The following is an 18986-nucleotide window of genomic DNA, read 5'->3' as shown; positions in this document are numbered from 1 at the left end:
CAGGGGTGTCTACTGAGGAAGATGTGGAAGACGGGTACTGGGGGACGGCTGGCAGTCTCTGACATAAGGAACGCTATTCCTCATGGTTGTTTGAATAAGTTTATCCCCAGGAAGTTCTTAGCATAGCGCCTGGCCCAGAAGGAGCTCACAGTTATCTGCTGTGTGACCTTGGACTTGTGACTTCCCCTCTCTGGACCTCATGTGCTTCTGTTTGAAATGAGACCCTCCTGGTTGGGGTTAAACTGAAGTCCATTTAGCTCTAGGACCCTAATCTGAAGGCTGACCAGGAGAGGGCAGTATTGGAGAGGAGAAGGGAGCAGAAGCTTCCCCAGTGAGGGCCTCAGCTGCCTCCGGGACCGGTGGCACCTGGAGCCCAATGCAGAGGGATCTGCTCTTTCAGCCTTGTCCTGCTGTGCGATAGGTATGAATCCCTGTCTCTAGACCAGTTTACCAAGGTGGGCACTTGTGCTGCCTCACACTTGCTAATCTCATTAAACAACAGCAGTTACTTTTGTATGAGAAGGGCTGTTGCCAAGATTTTGGAAGATGCAGTTGAGTATAAAGAAGAAACATAAAATCACCTTTGATGATACACAGGATCATGACGACATTTTGTGCTTTGTATCTTTTGAGTATTTTTCTAGCCGTATTTTAGCCTCTACGAGTATATGGCGTCCCTATATGACAGCGGCAAATACGTCTCACAGCTCTTACTAAGGGCCGGCCACCATTAGGAGCACTTAACATATGTTTGCCCATTCAGCCTCCCCTGCATTCCTGGGAGGTCGGCACTGTTCTCTTCCCTATGCTGTGCTGAGCCTGACCTAACTAACAGTTCGTCTGACCGTCTGTCGCATGCCATTAAACACTCGTTAGCCACAGCACGTAGAGTAGCCGCATGATACGACGCTCGTCATGGGACTGTGCCTCACAGACCAGTGAGGGCTCACCTGATGGACTTTGGGGTTTTAGTTGTTGTTTTCACAGATCTGATGAATATTCTTATGCCTCAGTTTCCCCTGCTTGCCTGACTGTTTCCTTGGGGATAAACCTCTAGAAATAGGATTTCTGGGTCAGTGGTCAGTGGGCATTGTCATGCCTTCCAGAAAGTTTGCAACAATTTAGACTCTGACCTCAAGGAGTGAAAATGCCTTTTGAGGGGTGAGCGCGTTGCAACCGGGTGCATCCCTAGTCCACTTCTCGTCCGACCCTCATTGCAGGTTGAGGTTACTGAGGTCCTGACGGGACAGCCCTGTTCACAGACTCTCAGAAGAGCTCGGGGAAGCCAGGGTGGGACCCAGGTTGCCCAGCCGCCACCTGCCGTGGCGCTTCCCCATCCCACCTCCTAATGCCTGGTGGAAGGTGCCGGCGTGCTGGGCTGCCCCTGGGCAGATGGAGGATGGCCAGGGAGCCCTGCCGAGTGGGCGTTTGCAGTCGTCCTAGTGGAGATGCACGCGTGCCCAGCTCCTGAGGCAGGTTTAGCTGTGGGATGCCCTTCCCTGCAAAGCGCCATCTGGCACCAAGTCCACTGTCTTTTCTTAATTAAAGTTAGTGTGGACTGTGTGAATGCTTTTCCTTGACAATCCACCACTCATCATTGTGTGGATTTTATACTAACCCTAAATCACATTTTCAAAATATAAAATTACAGTTAAAAATGTCAGCAGTGGGAGGTGTGGCTGGAGTAGGAAGGGTGTGGCGGGATGGGGAAGGGAGTCTTTGCTGGGCTCACAGAGAGCCTGTCTGGGCCTCGTGGTCCCCCTGCCGTGCCCTGCCCCTTCCTCCTGAGACCCCCAGCTCTCCCCTCCGTCCTGCCCCTCTGGCTGCTGGGCCCTGCTGCATTCTGCTCCCTGGACCTGCAGTGCCCTTTTCCCCAGCCCCTCAGGGGTCCCTGTCACAGCACACTCAGCATCCCCTGCCCCCCCCCCATCTCCCCATCCCCTCTGTCTCCATTCTAGCTGCTATCATGGACACAAGAAGCTGGGGACGGGAGCAGAGTCAAGGAGGGTATTGCTCGGTTGCTGGGAGGCGAGCAGAGGATACCGCATGGGTTTCCGGCAGGTTGTGTGTTGGGAGGGGTGAGGGGGTAGATGCAGGGGCCATTCTCTGAGAAGCGGGAGAAACCTGGAGAGTTCCATGAAGAGCCCCACTGGGGCTTGTCTAACCCACAGCCTGTCTTTTTCAGCTTCGCAATGGAGCCCCCTTCCCCAGACTCCCGAGTGACAAGCTGAAGGCAGTCATCCCCCCTTTCTTACCCCCTTCCAGTTTTGAGCTGTGGAGCTCCGATCGGTCCCGGACATGTCACAGTGGGAAGGCAGAGCCCGTGAAGACTGTGCTGCCCCAGAGAGCTGGCAGGGGTGCCCCCGTGGGCGTGGCTGGTGGGAGCACCGATGCTGTAAGTCGCCTGGCTGTGATCCTCACTCACTGCTCCCTGAAGTTGGGTTGTGCTGTGGGCAGAAGGGACCTCTGACCTGCTAATCCAGCAAGGTCGAAGGTTTTGTTTTCTTTTAAATGAGTGTTATCCTTTTGTCTCATGAATCCTACAACGGGACTTACTTTATAAACAGATTAAAATATGGTGTGAAGGGAATGGAAGTTGGGGGGCCCCCCTCTTTTCTGCCTTTTCTCTGGATCCCCGGAGCTCCATAGAGCACAGCCTGAAGACCTGATCTAATCCAACCTTCCCTTTAGTAGATGAGGAGACTGAGACCTGGAGAGGGCAAGTAACCTGCCATAGCGCACCCAGCTCTGTGGCCTGGGCCAGGAAGGGGAGTTAGGTTCTTGGTTTCAAACCAACTTCCACATGATATCATTGTTCAGGTCGATGACCAGGAGCAAACACTAGGAGGCAACTATATGCACTGCTGCTATTTTCTTATACTCACAAGGAGTGTGACGTCTAGCTTTTTTGCCCATGGTGGCTTGTGACTCCGTGGGCCTTGGGGTGTCTCTGTAATGTCCTGAGGCAGTCCCTCTCCTGAGGAGATTATCCCTTGCATGTAGGTGCCACACCATAGAATCAGTAAATGGCAGACCAAGAGTGACGATTTAGGACCCTGCGCTGCCATTGTGTTGAGGGACTGAAAGAACTGAGAACCTCCATCTCTCTGTAAAATGGGGTGAGCCTTGCTCGCAGCTGCCTTCTGGGACTATTGCAACAGCAAGTCTCTAGCAGGAGAGTGAGAGCCTGGCCCCTGGAGGGAATGAGCAGGGACAGCTAGCATCTAGTCTGTGCTGTGGGGGGAGGGGGTTGAGTGATGCTGAAAGTGGGGTGATTCGGGGACTGACACCACAGGGGCTCAGCCTGAGTTGGTGGTCTGGTTGTCAGCAGCTAGAGGTAAACTCACTTCTCAGGGGATGCCTGGCGCGCTGAGCACTGGTTGGCAGAGGTGTGTTGGGCTCAGGCATCAGCTAGGGTGAGCCAGGGGATCCGGGTCCCTCCCTGCTGTGATCGTGTGTGCCCAGAGGAGGGAGCAACAGACCCTAACCACAGCACCCACCTTATTCTTGCAGACTCCTGTCAGGCCTGTTAAATTTCCATCTCTCTCCAGAAGCCCCACCTCTCCTGCCAATTCTGGAAACTTCAACCACTCACCTCATTCCTCAGGTGGCTCCAGCGGGGTAGGGGGCTCGAGCAGGCATGGCGGGGAGCTGCATAACCGCTCAGGTGGGTACCAGGCAGGGCCACTCAGGGGAGGCAGGAGGGTCCCGTGGGGCTGCGGGTGTGGGCGGCCCCCCGCGCTTGCTCCGTGGATGGTCCCAGGAACAACTGCCCACACCCTGTCTTCCTCCCCGCTGTGGCTCAAGGAGTCTCCAGTGAATTCACAGCATTGCCTTTTGCCCTCCAGAATGGCACTTTCATACATGCATGAATATTCACAGCCACACGCAGCACCTGGCTGCCACCTTCCTGACGTCGGTGGTCGGTGCTCTCTCTCAGATCCTCTCTAGCCCTAGGCATTATCCCCTTCCCCTTTCCTCTCATAATAATGCGAGCTTGCTAGTGGGTTTTGGGGCAACTGGGAGAGGGAACATCGTTGTCCACTCTGAGTATTGCGGTGAGGAAGTTTTTGACACAGCTCTGGAAAGTGGGGGGTCGGAGGGCACACACTAGCACGGGGGCTGCCATGGGCGGCTGGGCCGGGCATCTGTACCTGCGGGAGGCTGGCTCCAGCTGGCTGTGGCCCAGGGAAAGTGAGGACAAGCTGATCTTACCCACATTGCCTCCTTCAGCACCTCACCGCGAGGCCTTCAGAGCATGGTGGCCGCCCCTGGGTTCTTGCCACCTTTGATTTTCATGCACAGTCCTCTTGGGGTCAACCCCAGCCCGCAGACACATGGGGTCAAGGAGGAGTCTGGGAAAGGCATTTCCAGCTCTGCAAGATCAGCACTCGAAGTCCACCAGACCCCTGTTGCCGGGCCCTGGACCCCTGGCAGTCACGTCTGTTCCTCTTTCCTCAGGTGGCAGCATAGACAGTGTCCTGTCCCAAATCGCTGCCCAGAGGAAAAAAGCAGCTGGTTTATCGGAGCAAAAGCCCAGCCACCAGTCAAGTCCCGCTGGGCCAGCACCAGGGTCCAGCTCGTCTGAACTCCCAGTCTCCCCCGCAGGTGGTGGCGGTCCCAGCGGCAAGGTGCGTGTTCTGCCTCTGTCTCCTCCTATTACACTCATAGGTTCTGTCCTCACATGGCCCACATGCTGGGGGGACACGGGCAGTGCCGCAGTTCTGGGACAGGACTCAAGACAGACCCCTTGCGGCCGGCTGCTCCCGGGCTTTCTGGGGAGGGCCGGATCATACCTGCAATCTCTGGGGTCCTACCCTGTGCCCTCAGCCCTCTGCACATGGGCGTCCCACCTGATCTGCAGGGCCTCTCCGGGTGCCTCATTCAGCCTTACACTGTGTACACTGGGTCATAGCTTAGAGCCAAGAAGTGTAGAGGGTGTGATCAGGAGAAGACGCCTAGGGTCAGATCTCAGCCCCATGCTGGAGCATTTTGAGGGGGGCCCTGGCACTCAGCGAGGCTGCGGCAGCTGTAACTGCTCACATGACCAGAGGGTTTAGTTGGGCTCCCACCATATTCCTCTACTTGACACCGGTCTGGGGTGGCTGCTTTGTGCCTAGAGCTGCTAGCAGTAGGGGTGCGGCAGTGAACCGGGTGGGGGACTGCTTTCAGACTTTCACTGCGGACTCTGGCAGTGAGGAGGGGGATGCTGTGGGGGCACAGATGGGGGCCACTCCCCAGGCTTGAGGGCAGCAGTGACACCTACAGAGGGTCTGAAGGATGAAGAGCCACATGAAGGGGACAGGGGTGGGGCAGGGCGAGACTGCTCCAGGGTGAAGCCTTCCAGAGGGGAAGAACTAAAGCAAGGTTGGAAGACAGGACAGAGTTGGAGCCTCACCTCTCTGCACCATTCCCCCATGGACACAGCCCAAGAGTGCTCAACACATTGTTAGTCTCTGTATGGAGTTTGCAAAGGACAGGAAACCGCAAATGTCTCTCTGGAGTGGGAAGTTTTTTAGTATAATTAGAATCTGTCCGCTCCACCTGAGTTGGTTACTGGCGTGAGCCAACTCTCCACCCAAGTGTGGGTTCCTGGTGGTTGAGTATAAATTGGCTCCTCTACCAGGTGGCCCGCCAGGTGCCCCCCTCCAGTGGTTCAGTGTAGCCCATTTTATCCTCTGAGAGGACCCCACGTCCAAGCACTGTCCTGCTCTTCATATGTTTTAGACGTCCTGAGCTTTTCCCTGAGAAAAGTTGGATCACCTGAAAGCCTCACCCCTGGGCCCTTGCCCAGAAGTGCCTCCAGAGATGCTGTTCTAATGGATGTATGAGAAATAGTCTTCATTTTCTGCCCTCCACTGTTGGCTATATAACTTTTGGTTTTTCAAGGTCCCTTTTACAATCAGATTTATATAATTAGGTTCCCTTTATAATATAGTTCCAGAAAAAGTTTTTCCCTATGCATTAGCATATTTTCCATTATATTGAAAAATTTTATGTGTGATAGGGGTCTGTGTAATTAATTCCCTTTAGAATTCTGCTCTAGAAAAATGTCTCTACTGATCCTGTCATATATTTTCTTTCTTCAGATAAAAAGAATTATATAATTATTATAGTTCTCTTTTTGTCTTTGCTGCTAGGAAACTCAGAGCTACTAACCAAAGTAAGTCTTCTAGTCTGGGTTTTGATATAAATTTCCTCTTCTCTGTTGTTTAAATTTTTCTGTTTCTATTTGGGTGATCTTATGATGTGTTAGATATTGTTAGCTTCCTTTCCTTTAACTGGTGTTCAAAATAGGTAGGCATCTAAATTATAAGTTAACTCTTGTCTCACTTGGCGGCATCTATTACATGTAATCTATATACAAGTATATTCCGATCAAAGGAGAGTGTATGAAAAGATGCATTTAGGAAACAAATGGGGGAAACTATCTAGTTCTGTGATCGCCTGATACTCCAGCAGTATGCTTGGGGAGCTGTCTAAAAATTCAGGATTTGTGTCCTAAATCAAAGGACACAAGGAGTGGGCTTTCTGTCAAAGGCTCCAAGCAGCAAAATGGAGACATGAAGTACTTGTCAAAGACTCCCTAGGAAGGATTAGAAATCAGTATTCAAAATAGGAGCCTCCTGAAACTGATTTTTGAACTTGGCTGAAGACAAGCACCACAATAATGGTGGAATATTCTCAAGGCATGGCTTCTGGCATCTTCACGAATCAGCCTGAAGTGAACCTGAGGAGACACAGAATTGGGGAAGTCAGAGCGTGCATCAGTGCTCCCCAGACCTCTGGGAGCCCAAAGTCCCACTGAGTATGTTGCCTCTCCATTCCTACCCTAAAGCTTAATGGTTTTTTGTTTTTGTTTTTGTTTTTTTTAAGATTTTATTTATTTGACAGAGAGAAATCACAAGTAGATGGAGAGGCAGGCAGAGAGAGAGAGAGGGAAGCAGGCTCCCTGCTGAGCAGAGAGCCCGATGCGGGACTCGATCCCAGGACCCCGAGATCATGACCTGAGCCGAAGGCAGCGGCTTAACCACTGAGCCACCCAGGCGCCCCCTAAAGCTTAATGGTTTATAACAAAAAGCATTTAGCCCAAAGTCCCACTGAGTATGTTGCCTCTCCATTCCTACCCTAAAGCTTAATGGTTTAAAACAAAAAGCATTTAGCTCATGAACCTGTGGGTCAGTATTTCAGTGTGAACTTAGCTATCTGGTCTGGGGGTATCACTTATACATTTGGCTGTTGGGAGGGTGATCAGGATAACTGAGCTATGTGTGCCCACAGCAAACTTAGATATGTTCTCATGACAACAGCCAAAGGCAGGAGTTGAAAACCAATCAGGTTGTTTAAGCAAGTCAGCATGCCCACTACAGGAGAACTCACAGGGTTACATAGGAGGAGTTGAGATGACACTATTAACACAATCAGTCTGCTATACTGACTGGGAATATAGGGAGAAGTTCAGATATTTCAGAGCATCCCAAATAAGTGTATTTGTCTGTTTCCCACCCCTACCCCCACCAAATGATGCCGCCCAGAAGGTCAGAGTATCATTTTTCTTTGCTTTGACTGGGATAGGTCTGTTTAGTTGGGATATACTAATTATCTCCTGCCTTATCAGAAGCTGTACTTGAATGTCCTTCTTTATAAAAAAGCAGAATTTATTAACAATATAGGCAACTAAATGACAAAATCTTTCAAAAATCTAAGAGAAGGATTCTTGTTCCACTCTGGGATGTAGTCATAAGGAGCAGTAAAGGCTTATCAGGAGAGTCAAGATGTCTAACTTTACCAAAAAGTACAAGGAGTACAAAAAGGCATGAAAAGCTGCACTCCCAAGAAACACAGCAGTCATCAGAATCTGACTCAGATATGACACAGGTGTTGGAATTACCTGGCAGTGAATTTTTAAAAACTACAGTTGTTAAAGGCTCTAATGGAAAATTTGAGCATAGAAGATCATCCAGCTATTTCAGCAGATAGATAGAAGTTCTAAGAAAGAATCAAGTGAAAACTCTAGAAATAGAAAACAGGTAGCAGAGATAGGCAGGCCTTTGATGGGCTCTTCAGTATGCTTGACACCACCAAAGAAAGAGTCCATGAAGTGGAAGACAGGGTAAAAGAAATCACCCAAACTGAAACACAAAGAAAAAAAGAAGTTAAAAAACAAGAACAAGAACAACAAAAAAGTTATGGGATAATATCACGTATTCTCACATACAAGTAATAAGAATCCCTAAAGACAAAGAGAGAAAGAGAATGGTAGGATAGAAAGAATATCTTAAAATAGTGCCTGAAAATTTCCCCAAATTAATGATAAATGCCAAATCACAGATCCAGGAAGTTCGGAAAACACTATGATTAAGATAAAAAAGAAGATGCCTCGCCGTATCCTACTTAAACTACTGAATAAATAACTCTTAAAACTCAACAGTAAGAGGGGCACCTGGATGGCTCAGTCTGTTATATGTCAACTCAGGTCTTGATCTCAGGATCATGAGTTCAAGCCCGCGTTGGGCTCCACACTGGCCATGTAACCTACTTTAGAAAAAAATTTTTTTAACTCAACAATAAAACAACCAACAAATTATAAAAAATACGCAAAATGGATACTTCATCAAAAATAAACAAATAGTAAACAAACATATGGGAAAATGTTGAACACTAGCTATTGGGGAGAATGCAAATTAAAACCACAGCAACATAGCACTATACACCTATTAGGCTGGCTAAAATTAAAAATAAAAATATAAAGATGTAAGTGTTGGTGAGCATATGGACCCACTGGAACTCAGATGGCAGTAGGAATGCAAAACAGCACAGCCACCTTGAAAATGTTTGGCGGTTTCTTATAAAACTAAATATGCACTTAACGTACGAACTGGCTCTCTCCCTCCTAGGTATTAACCCAAATGCATTTTCAAAAACTGTTCATGCCAAAATCTGTTTATGAATGTTTCTAGCAGTTTTCTCCATAATAGGCCAAACTGGAGACATGTCGTCAACAGGTAAGTGGATAAATTAACTGTGGTATGTCCATGCAATGGGACACCGCTCAGCAGTGGAAAGGAACACACTGTCAACACATGCAGTAACTTGAGTAAATCTTCAAGGCAGCCCCCAAAAATCTGCATATTGTATAGTTTCACTTATGCAATGTTTTAGAAAGACAAAGCCTTAGAGATGGAACCTTAGGGATCCTTTATTTCTGTGGGTTGGGGTGAGGGGCAGGTTGACTAGAAAAGGACAGGACAAGGGATTTTTGGAGGTGATGGAACTGTTCTTCTATGGTACACAACTCGGCATTTCTCAAAACCCAGAGAATTGTACACGGCTGAATTATTTCTTCTATATGCAAATTTTAAAAAACAGTATGAACCAGGAACCAAAGATGGAATGCAGACCATGACAAGAGATGTAACTGTATTACAAATGACTGACATAACCACACTTTGGGAGGTAGGGTTGGGGGGAAATTGTCGAGTAGATATGATAAGGCCAAATAAAGACAAATAACTATACACTGCACTCTAGTTGATAAATATTTTTCTTGTAGGGGTATGGTTTAAATTCTGAAGCCACTTTACATGTACTTTTTTTTTTTTAAAGATTTTATTTATTTATTTCACAGAGAGAGAGAGAGAGATCACAAGCAGGCAGAGAGGCAGGCAGAGAGAGGAGGAAGCAGGCTTCCTGCTGAGCAGAGAGCCCGACGTGGGCCTCGATCCCAGGACCCTGAGATCATGACCTGAGCCGAAGGCAGCGGCTTAACCCACTGAGCCACCCAGGCGCCCTTTACACGTACTTTTTGTATACATATTCACTTTATAGTAGGGTTGATCAAATAGGTAAATATAATGAGTCCCCTTTTTAACTGTCAGAGATCAAATTGAAGGGGAAATGCTACAACAAACCTCATGGTTGTTGGACTGTTGTCAGAGGTGTCAGTATGAATCAGCATGAATGCGTGTCTATAAATATGTGTGTGTATATATATGTATACAGATTGATACAGGAGTAAGTGTGGATATGTGTATACATGGCTCAGTGTACTTTATTTCCTTGCTCTGTCTGCTGAGTGGACCTACCAGCAGTGACATCCCAGTAGCCACGACCAACCTAGTACCCAGATTTTGGTTTCTAAATACCACTCTCTAAGGAAAGGGATCACGGCCTTGGAGAAGTGGTTTATTTCAGTGCTGAGTCAATGAAAATATAAGATGAGCCTAAAGCTTTTTATGGTGTCAGAAATTAAGGGGATGCCCTTAAAAAGAAAGAATTTTTAAAAGGTGGGCATGTTGAAAGGACATAGGAGCCAACCTGAAAGATCTCAGTGGCCAAAACTGGAACACTTTGAATCACCATAAAATAAATAGCAATAGTTACTAGATTATAGCCCAGAGAATAACATTAATATCCATGAGCCCATACCAATAAGAAGTAAATAACTGAATAAATGGGAAAATGAGCAACTCTTAATTACAAAATTCAAAATAATAAATGTGAAAGGTAAAGGAAATAGCAGATCTCATATCATTAGAATGTCACGGTAGTAATCGCTGCAGGTAAGAGCAACTGAAAAATGCTAACATTACTGGGAGCAACAAGGTATTTAGCTCAATATCTACCCTCCTTCCCCCCAAATATTTGTTAATTTTAAAGGGAAAAGTTAGCAACTTCATGGAGAAACCAGACAGACACCACCTTAACTAAGTGATGAAGGTCAACATTATCAGTAATAAGAAATGGGTACTTTGAGACTCCTGGTGTGATGCAGTAAGAATGGCTCATTACCTCTGGGGTCATTAGCCCCCAAATCTATAAGCAAATCTAATTATGAGAAAAGAGCCCCAAACCAAGGGATACTCTACAAACTCTTCAACTCTTCGACAGTGTCAAGGTCATGAAAAACAAGGAAAGACTGAGCTGTCACAGATTGGAGGACATCAAACAGATGTGAAAAGTCAGTGCAACTTGGGATCCTGGACCAGAATCAGGACATTAAGTGGAACCACCAGTGAAATCCGGGTGAAGTCCATCAATTAGCTAATAGTATTGCGTGACTGTTAATTTCATCATTTTGATGATGTGCTCTAGTTACGGAAGCTGTTAACATCAGGGGGAGCTGGCTGATGAGTACACAGGGATGCTCTGTTCTATCTTTTAACTCTTCTATAAGTCTAAAATTATTTAAAAATAAAAAGGTACTTTTTTAAAAGCTAAAGGACCCACATACAAAGAAGGGAAAAGTGATTATTCTTTGGTGGAAGGTTGGCAGTGACTGGGTGAGATGAAGGGACGTCCGGAGCAGAAAGGGACTTCGTGTAGTGATAAGCCACACCTCTGTCTAGAGCTGGGTTGGCTGGGAAGGAAAAGGACTTGGCCAAGGACTCGATCCTGGTAGCGTACAGGCAGGACTAGCACACAGGATCCAGGCTCCTCAGGGGCCTCTTGGTCCCTCCTACTCCCCCCCCCAACCCCGCCTTTCTGCCCCAGGGGAGGATTTTCCCACGACTGTTCTGACAATACTGTTTCTGCTTTGCCTGTGTTTTGAAGTGGATTTCATAGTTAGATTGGTTAGATCCTGGTTGGATTCCTTGCTGAGTCAGACAGCACCCGTGCTCCCTGCTGGGTGTCTGTTTTCATCACTCCACCCTCCAGGTGACGGCTTACATATTTGTCTTATTCTTTTCAGCAGAAGCTGGAGACGAGCAAAAGGCCTCCGTCTGGAACTTCCACTCCCTCCAAGAGCACCTCGCCTACGCTCACGCCCTCCCCTTCACCCAAAGGGCACACGGCCGAGTCCTCAGTGTCCTCCTCCTCTTCCCATCGGCAGTCCAAGAGCAGTGGGGGCTCCAGCAGCGGCACCATCACAGATGAGGGTGAGTCCGCCAAGGTGCTAAAATGCCGCCCTTTCCTCTTTTTGCCACTGGGACCTGCAGGTGCTCTTGATGCGATAGCCATCCTAAGTCGGGCCTTGAAAATTTCCAACAAAAATTCTTATCCCCTTTCTTCCCTGATCCCACCTTGTATTTTTATCTTTCCTGGTATGGTAAGCTCCCTCAGCTAGTGCTTCAGTGTAGGTGAGTTTTGTGGACATACCCAAACACACACTTGTAGACATGCTTTTCCAATACCACTTATGGACCTTGCCCTGAACCTTGTGCAAATCAGAATTCTGTCATTTTCAAGTAATGCAGTGTCCGCTCAAACCGGTTTAAGTAAAATCGGTTGGCTCATCAAGCAGAAGTGTCGAGGGTGTGCTTCAGGCATGTGCTGATCCAGGTATCTTGGGCATGTTTTTCTCCATATCTCAGGTAGGCTCTCTCATCTCAGTGGTGGCCAAGTTGTCCCTTAGGAACTTCAAGCTTACTCATTTTCCCTGCTAACTTGGCCACACCAGCAGAAAGCGTGCTAACTTCTGAGCAGGTCCAGCAAAATCCTGGGGTGAATGTCACTGGCCTGCCTTGGCTCTTTTTACAGTGACGGGTCATTTGTCCATCCTTGACTGTGTGTCTGTGCCAGTGGAATGTGCTCATTGGTCAGGCGCAGGTCTCTTGTCTGTCTCTGTAGCTGGGGTCAGGGTCTGCCCTGCAGACTCGGAGAGAAGTGGCTCCTCAAAGGAGAGTCACAGTGCCATTTTCAGAAGGAGGAGGGCATGGATGGTGGGCAAGCAGAGGCAGTAGCTGTCCCCTGCAACCAGGACAACTTTAGAACCTGGGCACATGATGTACGCCCCCTCCTGTGGTTTAATGCAGAAAGGATGATGGAGTGGAGGCCCAGCTGCAAGGCCCCAGATAAAGATAGGAAGAGAAAAAAGACAAAGGGAGATGAAGAATCCTGTCCTTTAAACTGCCTTCTGGTGGTTCCTGGGATGAGGGGGTCGAGGTGGGAGGGAGGGGAGTGGAGCTTTGGTGAGAGATGGAGTGCAGGCCGGGGCAGATCAAGTAGTGTGTCGGAGAAGATAGAGAAGTCTCAGGTGTTGGAGGGCCTCCCGCTCACACGAGGGCACCGGGCTACAGGGAGGACGGGGCTGAGCGTGCTCTGCCCAGCAGGTGATAAGCTGAAACCAGCCGCACTGGCTGTGGTCTGGACCGAGCTAATTAATGCATGCTGCTGTTGGCATCCTCTTTGTTTGGGGGCTGCTTTTATTGTTGTGTGATCTCTAATGGCTTCATTTGTAACCACTTCAGAGTCACTAGCAACCCCATTCCTCCCCAGCTGTGTTTTCTACCTGGAGGGTTGGGTTCTCCACTCATGAATTCTCCAACCTTGGACACTTTTAGGAATTCTAACTCCTAGAGGTTCAGTTAGGTACTCATACCCCACCTTTCTGCAAAACATTGTTGAGACCGTGGATATCTGAATGCACTGCCCATGCCTATTCTTTTCCCTCTCCCTCTTCATTTAAAAAGGTTTGCAAAGCCCTAGTCATGATAGAAACAAAAGAGGACCTGATAGCGGTTTCTTTTTGGATTAATTTCTCTGGTGTAGAAAGCCTGGTTTTCTCTTCCAGAGTTCCTGTGTCCTGAGGCAGCAGGACCTTTGTCCTGTGGCCATGAGATTGTCACAGGACAGAGTGGCAACCCAGCCCCCAGACATTTGTGTGGGAAATGTGGCCTTAGTTGCAGACTACACGCAAGCCTTTGTCCTGCCCCATCTTTCCACCAGCTGCCCTCTCGAGACTCCCTCTCTGGGGAGGGGAGAAGCTTGGGCACTGGGTGACGTCACCTGTCTGGGTGTTAGGATGGCTCACAGTCTGGCTGGGGATTTGGGTGCAGGCGACAGAAGAGCAGTATAGGATTGTGACACAGATGGGAGCCAATCTGGGTTAGCAGCAGAGCACGGGATAGCCGGGCTTCACCGAAGAGCAGGCCTTCAGGCCAGAGGGCTGAGGAGAGGCGGGGCAGTTGTGGACCAGAGTCAGTCATCGAATTTATAGGAAATGTACAAGCCAGTGATTAAACACAGCTATTAAAAGTCAAATTACAACAAAGCAACAATACCTATGTGTGTGTGTGTATTATATATAATACCTGTATAATAAAAATATATGTATATATATTATATAAAGAAAAAAACATAATATATAGATATGTAAATCTATATAAAAACACATATGAAAGAAGCCCCAAAAAGTCAAATTACATGTATTTACATAATTACACTAATTAAATTAAAAATACATGGTATTTAAAACAAAATATATTATTAACTTTAATTTTACGAACGTCTGTGCTCTTTATGCAGTAGAAAATGCTATATAACGAGACGCCACTATGCACATCCCCTTCCCAGTTCCACTTTCAGGAACACGGGTTATGCTGGTGGCTTGAAATCAGCCAGCAGGGGGCATTGACTCCATGATGTCAGCAAACAGCCACACCAGTCAGGGTTTGGTTTGCTGTGTCCTAGAGCCTCTGACATCATCTAGACAATGTTGGAGAAAGTTAAATGTGTGACTTGCACAAAAAATTGAGAAAACAGTCTTTCAGGATTTTAAAACCATTACCTCACAGAGTGGATTGATCCCATGAAGGTCCTATATGCATCCTCACTGTTCCGTCTCATCTTCCATGTTCCTGTAAATGAAACAGTCCTGCAACACCTGTGTTGGGACTGTAGTGCTTGGCTCTGGACTAAGAGGAGGGCAAAAATCAGTGCAAGCATTCAGTGAGGTGCCTGAGATGCTGCAAGCATTGGCGATACAGAATTTGTAAGAACCAATGCTGTATGGCGTATTACTGTAATGTAAATTGGGTGCTATATGTCCCTTACATGTGTCCCTCAGTAAAATCTGCAATAAACTTACATGGCTACCTCCGTACACACATGCATTTCCCTCAGGGAGCCAGCTGTTAGCCACCTAAGCAGCACACTACTATGGGGAAAGGCTGTGTCTGTGGAGGGAACAGCAGAAGCAAAGTGTTGGCGTCATGAAACTGTCAGTGGCTTCTGTACGGGCTGGGACTTGCTTCCTCTCGTCCATCCTAGCTCAGTGGCACTCTCCTGTGAAGCCTTTTCCAGTCCTTCAGGCTGGTCAGCAGCTCCCCCATCCCCAGATCCCCTTATTGATATCCCTTGTCACAGCACTTGTCACCAGTGAGAGACATGGTGGAAGGGCTGGGGTGTGCAGTGCAGGCCAAAGAGCTGGACCACTCAGTGTGAATTCCTGCTTTGCCATGGACCAGCAGTACGATCTCATCCAAGACGTGGTAGCCCACCTTTTGACACCTTATTTCCTCATCTGTAAATGGGGACGATGATGGGATGGCACTTGTGCGGTTGTTGTAAAGAGCAAATGGGTTATCCGTGTGCAAAGTAGAGTGCCTGATGGTGCATCAGCCTCTTCATTTTATCTCCCCAGCCACACTGAGCTCCTTCACAGCACAGACCTTTCCATCCTTGGACTCCCAGCATGTAGTAGGCATGTTGGTAGCTGCTGTAGAATGAATGAGTTAAAAAATGAACTCAGGCCTCCTAACCTCCTGTCCACTCTTCTGTGAATTGCACCCATGGCCCCAGGACCTTTGCACTTGCTCTTCCTGCTGCCTGAATACTGCCTGCTGATCTTTTCCTTGGTGTTACACAGTTAACTCCTTCATTTACTGCTCAAATGGTACCTTATAAAGGAACACTTCACTAACCACACTCTATAATAAACAACGTTCTCCCATTCTGTCATCTACCCCTACCCTGCTTCATTCGTCCTCATCGCCTTTGGCCTGGCAGCCTGCTTACCTGTTTTGGTCTCTGTTGAGTCCCTAGAGCCTAGTCTAGTAAATCACCATCAAATGGGTGAATGAATATTTTCTCAAGCCACCCCCTGCCCCCCACCGATGCTATTTTTGTCTCCTTTCTTCACCCTCCCTGCTCTGAAATCTTACTATCCAAAATTTTCTGTTTTCCCCTGCTCTGTGGCCTTCTGGCATCTCTTCCACTCAGATGTATCCATCCTTCCTTCGGGGAGCCCACAGCCTCCTCACACTGAGCCAAACTCCAGTTCTGGTCTGAAGCCACCTGCTTGTTCTCTTAAGTTTCTCCTCCGCCTCGCTGACAACTTGCTGGCATTAGCGTTTGCTGCAGGTGCGGCTACCAGCAGTCAAGAAATCATAATTAAAAGCTGTTCTTGGACAGAAAGTGGAGTTTTAGTCCCAGCAGCTAGAACCCCAAAAGCGTGGAGATGGCAGCCGTTGGAGGGTCACCTGGCCCCCTCCCACTTTGGGTTTGGGGTTGGGGAGATGCCAGGGGCGTGCCCTGAGGGGAGGCGTGGCTGACAAGTGGCTTGGACCCGCCCCCAGCTGCATCCCTACAAGCTGAGCTTTGATCTGCTTTCCGTGTTGGGAGTTTCTTGTGACATTTATTTGAGATAAGGTTGCCACTGCTTTATGAGTTTGAAGACCACTGTTCTGATGCATTTTGCCAAATTCTAAAATATCTTTTCACATCTTTCCCTCTCAAAGATGAACTGACTGGAATCCTTAAGAAATTGTCACTTGAGAAATATCAGCCCATTTTTGAGGAGCAAGAGGTAAGAATGTTATTTTTGAATGTCCATCAAATATTACCGTAAAAAAAAATCAAATATATGGGTTTTTATCTTGCAAGTGTAGATTGATCTTTTTCACTGAGACAGCTGAGGAAATGGGAGTTTGTGTTCCGCACATTTAGTTCAGTTCATCACAGTGAAATCCTGGGGGCCTTATGGCTTGTTTTGTTGTAACAGAATTTTGTTATTTTGTGCACTGCTCTCGCTAGTAAAGTTTGTGTCTGTCCTGCTCACACTTTTGTTGAAGGGGATGGACTGACAGGCTTTTAGATCTAATGCGGGTCAAAAGCAAATCCTAATGACTCTGGGCTGAGTGTCTGGATGTTGGATGTCTGTGTTAATCCGGGAGAGTTCCTTTTGCTTGTGCTCACAATCACATTTAAAAAAAAAAAAAAAAAAAAATGACCGTTCTGCCGTTTGGCAGTTTCTCAAAATGTTAAACATAGAATTACCATGTGACCTAGCAATCCCACTCCTGGGCGTGGGCCTAAGAGAACTGAAAACATATGTCCACACAAAAACTTGCACACAGCAGCCTTATTCATAATAGCCAACAAGTGGGAAACAGCACAAATGCCCACTAATTGGTGACTGGCCAGATGTGTTACTGCCGTACAATGGAATATAATTCGGCCATAAAAAGGAAGAAAGTGCTGACACACGCTATGACACGGCGGAGCCTGGAACACACATGCTGAAGGGAAGAAGCCAGACACAAAAGGCCACATATGGTGTGATTCCATTTATATGAAATGTCCAGAATAGGCAAATCTGTAGAGACAGAAAGTAATTAGTGGTTGCCAAGGAGTGGGGGGAGGAGAGAATGGGGACTGACTGCTTATACGGGTGTGGGTTCCTTTGGGGAGTGATGAAAATGTTCTAAAATTGAGCGTGATGGTTGCACAACTCGGCATATACTAAAAAATCACTGAATCGTCTGCTTTCTTTTTTTAATTAAAAAGATTTTTTTCCTGGGGTCTAGTTGCACACGGTGTTGCGTTAATTTCAGGTGTGGAGCTTGGCGATTTGACAGGCTTATCCTTTCCCCTGTGTTCTCCTCAAGCGTAGCTGCCCTCCGTCCTGTTACACTGTCACTGTACCACTGACGAATTCCTTGGGAGCCGTACACTCCAAATGGGCGGACTGTATTGTGAGTGAGTTATAGCTCAAGGTTTTGAAAAAAACTGACCATTTTGGCCCCATAAACTCCTCTGTAGGCCCACTAGTCCGCTGGTGTAATCACTGGTTTGGAATATTTCTGGGGCCTGGTCGAGTCCGTGACGATGGTCATCATGACAGTTGCAGTCCTGAGACTCGCTCACTGTCCCTGCAAGCTTGAGATGCTGCTCAGGGACTAACTAGCATTTTGTCTTGAGCAGCAGACAGAGTGAAGCAGCCTTCTTCCTCCCTTGCTTTCCTGCCATAGCCAGTGGGGTCCTTCCTGCCTCTCCAGTGTTTTAAACCTCCACAGCGATGTTTCTCATCGCCAAGAAATCTCTCCCATACGCCGCTGGCGGCCTGCTTTTGTGTGCTGTGTTCTGCGCTCTCTTGGAGTGTGCATCTCAAGGTGTGCTTCTGTTTCTTGAAATGTCTCTGTGTCACAAGGCAACATTCGTCCTGGGTTCTTAGTTGCATCCCCGTTTGGGAGCCGGCATGTCTGGGGGCACACCTTCATTCACCGTTCTCTGGTTCTTGCCGCTGTCCCTTATAGGGAACTGAGATATGTTCCTGATGAAATATGACACTTTCAGAGTTTTAGAGGGAGGGGAGACTATGCAGAGTTGCTGTGGTCTTCACAGCCTCTGGGGTCAGGGAGGGTGCTGAGGCCTGGGGCAGCCCTGTGGGGAGAGCTGGGAGCCACTGACTGGAGGCTTTCTGTTTGTGTCGGGTGGGGTGAGGTTAGCCGAACCAGCTCAGCTGTCCCCCTGTGCTGAGCTCCCCACTGGACCACACAGAAGCTTGACAGCACTGTGTGAGAGTTGCCGTCTGTCCATACAGAGATCCCGTGTTCCCTGGAAGGCTTTAATGAGAGTCGGGTTTTAACATCATGGATTGCCCCTGCCCTCCCCTTCACATCCATCCCTGCAGCTACAGAGCACTTCTCAGTCCTTAAGAAATTCCTTAAAGTACCTGGCATGCAGATAGTACTTTTCCCTCATTTCCAGGGCTCATAAAAAATGTCTTCCCTTTATATGCTTTTAGTCCTTGTTGAGAATTTGGAAGAAGAATGAAGTAAATATATTTTCTCATCCTCTCAATATTGAAACTGGAGCAGACTGATAATTTTCATCTCTCTACCTGTATTTGGATGGATTTAGCTATATATATTGAAAAATCCCAGGTAGTAGTATCTTAAACAAAATAGAAGGTTATTTTTCCCACAGAAGGTGTTCAGTTGAGTCACCAAATCTCCTTCTAGCTCTCTGCTCCACTAGGGTAT

At 47.7% G+C, this 18986-nt stretch overlaps 1 protein-coding gene across 3 annotated transcripts in view; it reads left to right on the top strand.

Moving 5' to 3' along the window:
* The window catches only part of ANKS6 (ankyrin repeat and sterile alpha motif domain containing 6), a 49145-nt gene that overhangs the window by 14598 nt on the left and 15561 nt on the right, over positions 1-18986 (top strand). The window contains exons 9-13 of one of the 3 annotated variants that reach the window (XM_013053807.2): positions 2186-2395; positions 3514-3667; positions 4462-4631; positions 11696-11879; positions 16461-16528. In XM_013053807.2, coding sequence (XP_012909261.2) covers positions 2186-2395; positions 3514-3667; positions 4462-4631; positions 11696-11879; positions 16461-16528 — 786 coding nt within the window. Of the gene's footprint in view, positions 1-2185; positions 2396-3513; positions 3668-4461; positions 4632-6140; positions 6164-11692; positions 11880-16460; positions 16529-18986 lie in introns of those variants that run through there. The other 2 variants (XM_045081619.1, XM_045081620.1) reach the window with 2 other exon arrangements.

This window comes from Mustela putorius, unplaced genomic scaffold (genome assembly GCF_011764305.1).
Source record: "Mustela putorius furo isolate JIRA1106 unplaced genomic scaffold, ASM1176430v1.1 tig00000580_pilon_pilon_pilon, whole genome shotgun sequence".
Lineage (NCBI taxonomy): Eukaryota > Metazoa > Chordata > Mammalia > Carnivora > Mustelidae > Mustela > Mustela putorius.
This window is presented reverse-complemented; position numbering and strand designations above follow the sequence as displayed.